The sequence below is a fragment of the Glycine max genome, chromosome 18 (genome assembly GCF_000004515.6).
Source record: "Glycine max cultivar Williams 82 chromosome 18, Glycine_max_v4.0, whole genome shotgun sequence".
Classification (NCBI taxonomy): Eukaryota; Viridiplantae; Streptophyta; class Magnoliopsida; order Fabales; family Fabaceae; genus Glycine; species Glycine max.
Genome location: NC_038254.2, coordinates 53,635,363 through 53,645,200, shown reverse-complemented (window position 1 = coordinate 53,645,200; position 9,838 = coordinate 53,635,363). Strand labels below are relative to the sequence as shown.

At 26.1% G+C, this 9,838-nt stretch overlaps 2 protein-coding genes across 2 annotated transcripts; one reads left to right on the top strand and one right to left on the bottom strand.

Annotated features, from left to right (window-relative positions):
• Window positions 1-228: 228 nt before the first annotated feature.
• LOC100807144 (transcription factor bHLH25) lies at window positions 229-3,472 on the top strand. The gene is made up of 4 exons (XM_041012151.1): window positions 229-337; window positions 616-1,005; window positions 1,489-1,824; window positions 3,111-3,472. The coding sequence occupies exons 1-4, from the start codon at window positions 302-304 to the stop codon at window positions 3,195-3,197; spliced, it is 849 nt and encodes a 282-aa protein (XP_040868085.1). The 5' UTR covers window positions 229-301; the 3' UTR covers window positions 3,198-3,472.
• A 276-nt stretch (window positions 3,473-3,748) lies between these two features.
• Window positions 3,749-8,062, bottom strand: LOC100806078 (transcription factor NAI1). The gene is made up of 4 exons (XM_041012150.1): window positions 7,890-8,062; window positions 7,251-7,784; window positions 4,260-4,595; window positions 3,749-3,950 (listed from the first exon to the last, which is right to left on the bottom strand). Exons 1-4 carry the CDS (start codon window positions 7,923-7,925, stop codon window positions 3,867-3,869), a joined length of 990 nt encoding a protein of 329 aa, XP_040868084.1. The 5' UTR covers window positions 7,926-8,062; the 3' UTR covers window positions 3,749-3,866.
• Window positions 8,063-9,838: the final 1,776 nt, after the last annotated feature.

Below are 9,838 nucleotides of genomic sequence, written 5' to 3'. Positions count from 1 at the left end.
TGTTTTCATTATATCCACAATTATATTGTCCCTTCCATAAATCCAAACTGAGCATTAATCTGCATGAGTTGGACAATAAAAAAAGAAAAAGGAGAAAAAACAATATTTTTTTTAATTTAAGAAAAAATTAAATCTTTCCCTCGTTTAATTTATTTATTTCATTTCAAATTCCAAACTTTTTTTTTCATTTTATTTCTTTTGTACCAATAAAGCGGTTATTTAAATTGCACTCCGATCCACATGTGCTTAGCATATTCAACAACTTCTTTGGTCGTGCTCAAAGCCAGTACCTGTGCTAATAATGGAGGATTCATGGGTGGACTTGTTTTCTAACTGGGTAAAGATCGACACTCATCATTATTATTGTTCTTCAAACTTCTTACATGATATATAGCTAGCTCTATGAATATATATAGCATGTTGGGAAATTCATTAAGAGAGAAAGAATCACGTTTGAAATGTAAAAACTATGATTATTAGCTTATGAAAATCACATCCAAAACATGAAACTAACTTAACACGCTAGGAACTAATTGAACACACATTGCTACTTAGTATTACTACTCTTTCTCTTATGATTAACATTTTATTTTATTATTCATTTGTTGATTATAGGAAATGGGTGGTGATGATTTCTTCAATATTCAAAGCCATGGCCACATGAGCCCTTTCAATGAAGAAGAGTACTCCTCGGGAGAGAGAGACATGATTGTTCAGCAACAAGTTTTCTCTCCCAATCTCTCTTCTTCCTCCCTTCAAAGCAACTTGGAATTACCTTACTCATCATCTCCAACGGGTAACGTTTTGTCTTTTGATAACCCCCTTGTAGGATCACTTCACCCTCAAAATGACTCCGCTAAAAGCATGGAACAAAGCCATTGCGTTGAACCAAAGGCGTACCCACGAACAAACGCACAAGTTCACATACTGGCCGAGAGAAAAAGGAGAGAGGAGCTGACTAGGTGCATCATAGCACTTTCAGCCACCATTCCTGGCTTAAAGAAGGTAAGTTCACTTACCCATTTATAATTAATGTCACTAACATGCATGACAAATCGCACTTGTCCATCATCAGTCAAGTTTAAAATAAATTTTAAGAGCTTAAATATATTTAATTTTTAATTTATTACTTAAAAGATATTTTTAGATTTTTATTTTTAGTACCTATCCTTAGTCTAATTCTATTAAAAAATGATATGACATGCTGTTAATCTTTCACATTTAAAGATAATACGACAATCACACTTTATGAAAAATATATTTAAATTATTTTTTTATTCTATTGGATAGAGTTATATGTTAACTTTTTTGTCTGTGTAGTATTAATTATTTTATCCTCCAATTGGCATGGACTCCATGATGGAGCTAGGGTATATATGTTTCTTGCAAAATTATTTTCGAGGAAGTAAATTTAGGAAAATGTCATTTATTAGAAGTTACCATCATATATTTCCTTTCATAATTTGTGAATATAATATATGTACATAGACAGACAAGGTCTCTGTACTGCGTGAAGCTGTGAACTATGTGAAACAACTTCAAGAACGTGTGAAAGAGCTAGAAAATCAAATGAGGAAGGAATGTGTGAATTCAATAATACTTACCAAGAAAGCGCTAATTTGCAAAAATGATCGTGTGGAAGAACTCCTCGAGGTGAAAGTAACTGTGTTAGATAAGGAAGTGCTCATTGGAGTCCATTGTGAGAAACAAAGAAAATCTTTGCTCAAAATATTGTCCTTGCTTAATAATCTCCATCTTTCTATAACCAGTACCAGCGTATTGCCATTTGGGAGTTCCACTCTTAAGATTACCATTATCTCTCAGGTACAGAACATTTCTTTTTTCAAAGCAATACTATACTATATATATGAATGCAACTCAAGTCTATTATTCCATCAATAAGTATTTTTTAGCAGTTATATATCTTAATTTTTGTTCGCATTCTATGTTCTCTATATCCTATTTTTATCTTTTATAAACTATAAAGTAAAAAAATATTTCAGACATTTTGTTGATGATATATACAAAAAAGTATTGAGTTAAGAAGTTGGGAACATACCAAAGAATTAACAACTTATATATAGCATATTTATATTTCAATTAGAAATCCTCAGCTCCACATCATAATTTACACAAAAATTACAAGAGACGAGCTTTTGTCCAAATGATAGTTTTTAGTTTGGTTTTAATCCGAATTCAAACTTGTTATTAGTAGGCTAAAATTATAAAATTTAAAATATTTAAAATTAGAAATAACTTTAAATATGAATTTTAAAATATTATTACAAAAGTCAATAATTTTAATTATATGAAAATATATATATATATATATATATATATATATATATATATATATATGATTAGATGATAGTATATATTATTACAAAAATCTCACTTTCTACCGATAGGAAAGTTATTGCAATCTTCTTTCTATTTTTGTTTGTTGTTAGACTTTTCATTTTACATAAAAACAATTATTTATAATATATAGAAAATTGGAATCGCTTGGGATCACTAGAGATAAAGGATTGAGAAAAAGTGCGAGCCATTAATTGATGGTATAAGGGTGGAAATTGATGTTAGATTTTATAAAATTGTACTAAAATTGTTCATTATCAAGAAAAATAAAATTTGTACTAAAATAAATCATACTTTCTTTATACTCCCCAGTCTTATTGTAATTATCATGTGATTTATCTTAAAATAATTATCATTTTAATTTTTCAATATAAAAATAATTACTTTTTTTCACTTATATAATTTATAATATTAATTGTGAATAACAAAATTTATAAATGAATTAATGATGATATAAGTTTAATTTTGTAAAATAATTATTTTTTATCTATTTATTACTTTTTTATTATAAAATAATTTAAGACAATAATTATTTTGGGAGAAAGAAAGTACATAATTGCCTCAAGAAAACAAACTTAATTTATACTATGTCATTGTGTCTTACAAATTTATCAGCTGTGCTTTATGGAAATTACAATACTTTTGTTGGCATAGATATGTAGACATTGTTAAGCTCCTCGTGCAAAAGCATAGATAATTTCAACAACCCATGATATGCAATTTTGATTTGTTTCTTTTAACTTCTATTGCAGATGGATGACGAATATAACATGACAGTTGATGATCTAGTAAGAACACTGCGTCAACGCATATTGAGTTTGAAGTCACACGATACGTAAAAGTGAATCAAAACATGGTTCTGAACTTCTGATCGTTGTTTGTTCATATGGATTTGGAAGTTATTCAAATGCTGTGGCACGTTTGTAGTTTTTTTTTCATGTGAAAATAAGGTTTTTTTTTTTTTTTTTTGTAGTAAATTCTATACGGAAATGTTACCCATTTGGCCATTTTAGATGATGAAAGTTATTTTCTTGACTAGTCAAAATTTGTGGAATGTGTTGAAAGTCAACTTACAGGAATAATGAATTAGGTTTTGCAGAGAAAACGTTAAGATTTTGTTGAAATATATATATATATATATATATATATATATATATATATATATATATATATATATATATATATATATATATATTAAAAAATCACGCGTGTTACTTTTAATATTTTGATTGGTTAAATTATAAGTTGAAAAATTATTACTTACGTACATACATCCAATACCTTTTTACTATAGCATTTGAATAAACAAACATGTTTTCATCTTCTTCTTTTTTATTTTATTTTATGCAACAACAAAGAAATTAAACCCAATCACGAAAGGTGCAACAACTTCTCAAATCATCCTCAATCCATCATAAAGTACTATACGATAATGTTCGTATCATGAATATATTTTTTTAATACAATCTGATAACTTACATGATGCACTAGCACGGATCACTAATTCACTATTGCATGTCATACACCTCCAATAGATAATCTCTCAGTTTTTTCACTAGGTCATGCATGGTCATGCTGTTTTCGCCATTCATCTGCATAATAGCTACATCAATTCAGAATTTCCATTGATCGGAACATTACAAATTAATTATGCATTTGCATTTAAGTTTGAACACAAACATCAATTATGTGAATGAATATTGTAGGATGGTATAATTATACACTTGAAATGAAATAAGATTTTCGAGTTTAATTTTCATACAATCAAGCTATTAAAAATCATTCTAGATATGACTTTCATAATAACGCTTACAAAAATCAATAATGACAATATGACCATATATATATGTACAATTGAATGATAGATAGATTGATAGTAGAATGAATTTTTAATTAAATACCTGAGCAATAATGTTGATTATAAGAGTAGAAGTCCCAAATGGCAGTACGGTGCTACTGGTTGTAGAGAGATGGAGCTTTCCAAGCAAGGCATGTATTTTGAACACTATGTCCTTTTGTTTCTCACAATGGATTCCAATGAGTACTTCCTCATCTAAGACTCTTGCTTCAACCTCAAATAGTGATATTTCTTTGTTCGTTTCACAATGTGAGGAAGCTTGAGATTTCCTTATGAATGTTGCTGAATCTACTTTGTTTTGATTTTCCAACTCTTTAACTCGCTCTTGAAGTTGTTTTGTGTAATTGACAGCTTCACGAAGCACATAAGCCTTGTCCATCTATAAAGTTATGGGAAATGTGGTTATAATAAGAGATATGAGCTTGGTGTAGAGAAGGAAGAAGAGAGGAAGAGATATATGGATTTGAATTCTTTTACTAATAAATTAATAATTATTTTTTATCGATTAAAAAATTTAATTATAATAGACTACTAATATTTTCTTATAAAAAAATTGCTACCCCGATATGCCACTCAGCTATTAAAGTTATTTATCATTAAAATGTGAGGAGAAAAAAAAAAATTTTCCATATATGCTTTAAAGTATGTTTTTAGAAATTTTGAATATTATATATATATATATATCAGCAACATTTGTTTTCTTTAAGGACGTGTTTGATAAGTGCATACTATATGATAATCATTTTCTAACATATTTAAGCTTGCTGTAAAAAAAACACATATTTAAGCTTAAGATATAAAAATTTTAAGTGCTTTACGTTACAAAAACAACAATAATACATTTCTTATTTTAATTAAATGGTAGTACTAAATAAAGAAGTGGACCATGAATTTTGTCAACAAAAAAAAAGTGGACCATGAAAAACTTTCTGCAACGGTTTCTTTCGTACGTGCAACAATAATGCATTTGCTATTTGAATTAAATACTGCATAAAGAAGTGGACTAACAAAAACTTTTTTTAATTGTTTCTCCCGGTGTCATTATTAGTTTGCTTGTGTCATGTTTTGATTGTTCTCATTATAATACAATTAAAATATTAGTATATCACCCACTTTTTCACTAAAAAAAATATTACCCACTTGGGGCTGATAATACTATAATAGTGAAAGTAGATATCAATTCTTAATTAACAACTAAAAAACCGAAGTAGATCCCAGTTGCAGGCGAAGACCACAGTATTTCTACGAATAATTTACAAAATCATTATTTTCTGTTAAAAATTGTTAAAAAAATAATTATAAAAATGAAAATTTAAAAGACATACTAACAAAAAAAAGTGAGTGGTTCACTGCTTAACGTCTGAAAAATTATTTAAAAAATTAGGTAAATCTGTTGAAAAAAGATCCGAAACAAATCAAGGCTACTTAGGCAAAAAAAAAACACAACAATTATTTAGGTGGAATGAACCCTAACTTTTGATATGCGGGAATAAAAAACAAGTATAAAAGAGTTACAATTTATATTACCAAGTTAAACCTCTTGATGAAATGAAGTGTAACGTGACAGAGATGTAAAAAAAGAATGAAATCATTTTACTATTATTTTTATTTAACCAAAAGTTAATTAATAGTAAAATATTACTGTTTTAATATTTTTAAATAAAAAAAGTTATACTTAATAACAAAATATGAGAAATCATATATTTTAACTTTTAAGTTCAAAATTTTATATCTAACTTATAGTAGGATGCAGTAAAAGTATAAAAGAACATAAATTTATTTTATTACATATTTTATCAATTTATATTATTTCAAGTGATCGATAACAAGTTAATGACATTCCCCTAAAAAACAAGTTGATGACATGAAAAAGAACGATGAGAGAGATGAAAGAGAGAAAGCACGGGCCGCCAAGGAACGGGAGAAGAAATAAAAATTCTTTCATTCAGCTTCTTTAAAAAAAATTATGTAAAAGTTAAATTATTTTTAAAAAATTTATTAAATATGTTTGACTTAGAAGAAAAGAAGCAGAAGAAAAGTGGGTCAAGCATTATCTATTCATATTTTTAATAAATGAAAATGACACAATTTCTGGAACTAGTTTTAATTTTTAGGTTAAATTATTTCTTTGATTTCTTTAGTTTCACGGTTTTTATTTTTTTAATTTCTATTTTTTTAATTTGAAAAAGTAATTTCTTAATCCTTATAATTTATAAGTTAATTATTTTTTAGTCCATATAATTTAAAAGTATTCGTTTTAGTCCTTATAATATGTATTTTAATTTTATTTTAGTTTTTATAAATTGAAAATGATTTTTTTAATCATTATCATTTACATTTTAATTATCTTTTAATTCTTATTATAAAAAATATATAAAAATAATTAGTTATTAATTATCAACTATTTTTTGTTACAAATTATCTTATAATAAATTTGTTATGATTTATTTATTAATATTTTTATAGTTAATTCTAATTAATAATATTATTCATATTTTGATGATAAGAACTAAAAGAGAATTAAAATATAAAATACATAAACTAAAAGGAATTAAAATATAAATCATAAAGATTGAAAAAATTACTTTCAAATTACATGGATTAAAAGAGAATTAAAATATAAATTATAGGAATTAAAAAATCACTTTCAAATTATATAGAATAAAAAATAAGAATTATGAAATTATAAGGACTAAAATAAATAATTTAACCTAATTTTTACAATTATAAAATTTGTGTCTTTCATTTCATCTTCAAAAAAAAGATTAAAAACGAAGGGAAACGCTAACCGACCATTGGTTAAGAAATTTTAAAGAGAACATTTTTATTAAAATGTATAAAATCACGTTATTTTTTTAAAATATATAAAATTATGTTGTTTATAATTTCTTATATTTTTTATAATCTTTAGGATAAATATTTTTTTTAATTTCTTAATTAATACCAAAAATATTATTAAGAAGACCCAGAATGAAATTAAAGAAAGAATAGAGAGACCATAGAATAAGCTTTTCATAATAACAGAAGTACTAACCCTCTTGAGCCCAGGAATAGTTGCTGCAAGTGCTATAATGCTCCCTGTCAGTTCCTGTCTCCTTTTCCTCTCAGCAATAATGTGATGCTGTGTCTCACATGACCTTCTAACCTTCTTCCTTGCTTGGCTTTGGGGCATCATCAATGGTTCAAATTCACACCCATCTTTCACCACAGTTACAGTACTAGTACTCCTTTTATTGGATGATCCAAGTGCCAAATCAAGCTTAGGGGAAGGTTTAAGTGTGATTGGTTTAGCACTTGAGGTATCAAAAGAAAGAAGGTATGTAGTGGTGGCTGGTGAGACACTTGATGATGATCTTTTCAAAGACTTGATGGAGTTGGAGCTGTTGCTTTTATGTAGAGTGCCACTCCCACAAAAGCTAATTGCCTCATCAAAGGACACAGTGGGGCTGGTGTTGGAGAGCTTTTGATCTCTTTGAGGCCACAAATTTTCTGGCTGCTGCTCCTCCTTAAGGATCTCTCTTAGGAACTCTTCCTCATCAAATGACCCATCATGATATTCTTCCATTTCCTGTGCCAAAACAAGATTAATTTATTGAATTAATTAAGGAGAAAGTTTCTTTTTGGAGATAATCACATCAAATGCACTGAGATAATGGTTTGAGGGAGATTTTACCAACAGTGAAATCCAATTCTCCAACGAATCCTCCATTTTTTTTTTTGCCTGAAGAGAAGAACTCCTTATCTAGACCTTCTGCTTCAGCGTAGTTGTTAGACAGTAGGAGCTGCAACTGATATAGCAAATTGCAAAAAATGGTCCTGTGATGATAGATGGATCAAACTTATATTTATATATGGATAGAATTCCAACATTTATTATTTAAAATAAGTTTCACCATCTATATTTGATTGTTCTGAATAAGTTTTAGGCTTGAATAGTATAAGATTATATTTTCTTAATTTTGATATACCATATGCATTTAAGGAGATTAAATTATTTGTTTTTTGTTTTTCTAGACTCCTTAAGTTTACGTCTTTATTTATTTTAGTGTTTAAAGTGTAAAGTTATATGAACTAAAAATAAAATAAAATAAAATTTTAAAATTAATGACTAAAATTAGAAAATATAGATTTACAAAGACTAAAATTATAAATTAAAAAACTCTTACCTAACTAAAATTATAAAAGCAGAATTTACAGAGACTAAACTAATATTCAAGTCTAAATTTTATTTTACTCACCTTTCATGCTATTTTAGCTACTGTAGGGAGTTAATTGTCGTACGATGAAGTTGCCTTACAAAAAAAAAAACAGCATTATAATAAGAGTTTATCAATGTTTATTATATTTTATTACATAATAATATAATATTTTGTAAAAAAGTTTATGTAAAAATTCAATTTTTTAGCCAAAAAAGAAACTTGTTGGATTCAAAACTGGGACCACAGACAATTATTGTGTCAGAAAAGCCAAAAGTAGACCTTAGTAGGGTTTTTTTATACATACAATTTAGTTTCTGTCATGAATTTTCGATTTAGTTTATGTTTAAATTAAAGTTTATAAATTTAATTTTGATTAAATTTAAAGTTACAAACTAAGTTCCTTCAACAAAAAATTTACAAACTAAGTTTATAAAAGTAATTAAAATTTTATTTTCATAAAACTGGAATTTCACATAAAATTTAAATAGGCAAATATATTTTTAGGACAAATAAACATGTTATTAAATTGATTTTATTCTCCAAATTGAGTTTAAAACACTTCAAATAACAAACCAAACATTATATATAAAAACATTAAATCGATTTTTACATGCTTAATTTTTTTTATATTATCAAATGATTAAAAATTATTCTCAATACGACTTTTAAAATAATTATCATAAAAATTTATAAGTTATATTATTAATCAATTAAAAATAATAACTAATACAACTTATAAGATAATTATTATAAAAGTTTGTAAATTTATGTAAGAGATGAAATTATATATGTTTAACTTTGAGAATTATTATATTATTTTATAATTTTCAATTAGATTTTTTTTACTTATAATTGGATTGAAAGTCTTTTTTACATATATCATATATATAAAAATTTATATTAATCAAAAATCATCTGTAACCCCATTCACATAAATTAAAATTAACATAATATAAATATTTTAAAATATATTAAAATATGAATCAATTTATTACTTTTTTATGATAGTATAATTTTTAAAAAAATTGACACGAACGATATTAGTAATATATAAATATAATTTAACGATTGAATGAATAAAAAATTATATTTTATATAAAAATTATAAAAATAATATAATAATTATCAAAATTATATTTTCTTATAAATTTATTATACATAATCATTTATGAAAGAATGACAATAAATGTTTTACTTTTGATGTTTACCAAGGATATCTTCCAACAAATAGTTGGAAACTAAGGTTATGCTTGTATATAAACTTTGCATTCCGTTGCACGAAGTAGCAATAATTTTTGGTTGTCACGTTAGTTACCTGGGAAAATGAGATTTTGCTTTGAAAAGCATGCAACGAGTTTTCTAATGGGTTCCAAACATACACTAATAACATATAGGGGAGACCAAGAGGTGAACTGAAATCAAT

Excerpts from the sequence above, each read along its gene's own strand:
- LOC100807144 (XM_041012151.1), top strand. The coding sequence starts at position 302 with ATGGAGGATTCATGGGTGGACTTGTTTTCTAACTGG. Across the intron at positions 1,006-1,488 it reads CCATTCCTGGCTTAAAGAAG|ACAGACAAGGTCTCTGTACT; the intron begins GTAAGTTCACTT and ends ATATGTACATAG. Across the intron at positions 1,825-3,110 it reads AGATTACCATTATCTCTCAG|ATGGATGACGAATATAACAT; the intron begins GTACAGAACATT and ends CTTCTATTGCAG.
- LOC100806078 (XM_041012150.1), bottom strand. The coding sequence starts at position 7,925 with ATGGAGGATTCGTTGGAGAATTGGATTTCACTGTTG. Across the intron at positions 7,785-7,889 it reads AGAATTGGATTTCACTGTTG|GAAATGGAAGAATATCATGA; the intron begins GTAAAATCTCCC and ends GTTTTGGCACAG. Across the intron at positions 3,951-4,259 it reads TAATCAACATTATTGCTCAG|ATGAATGGCGAAAACAGCAT; the intron begins GTATTTAATTAA and ends GCTATTATGCAG.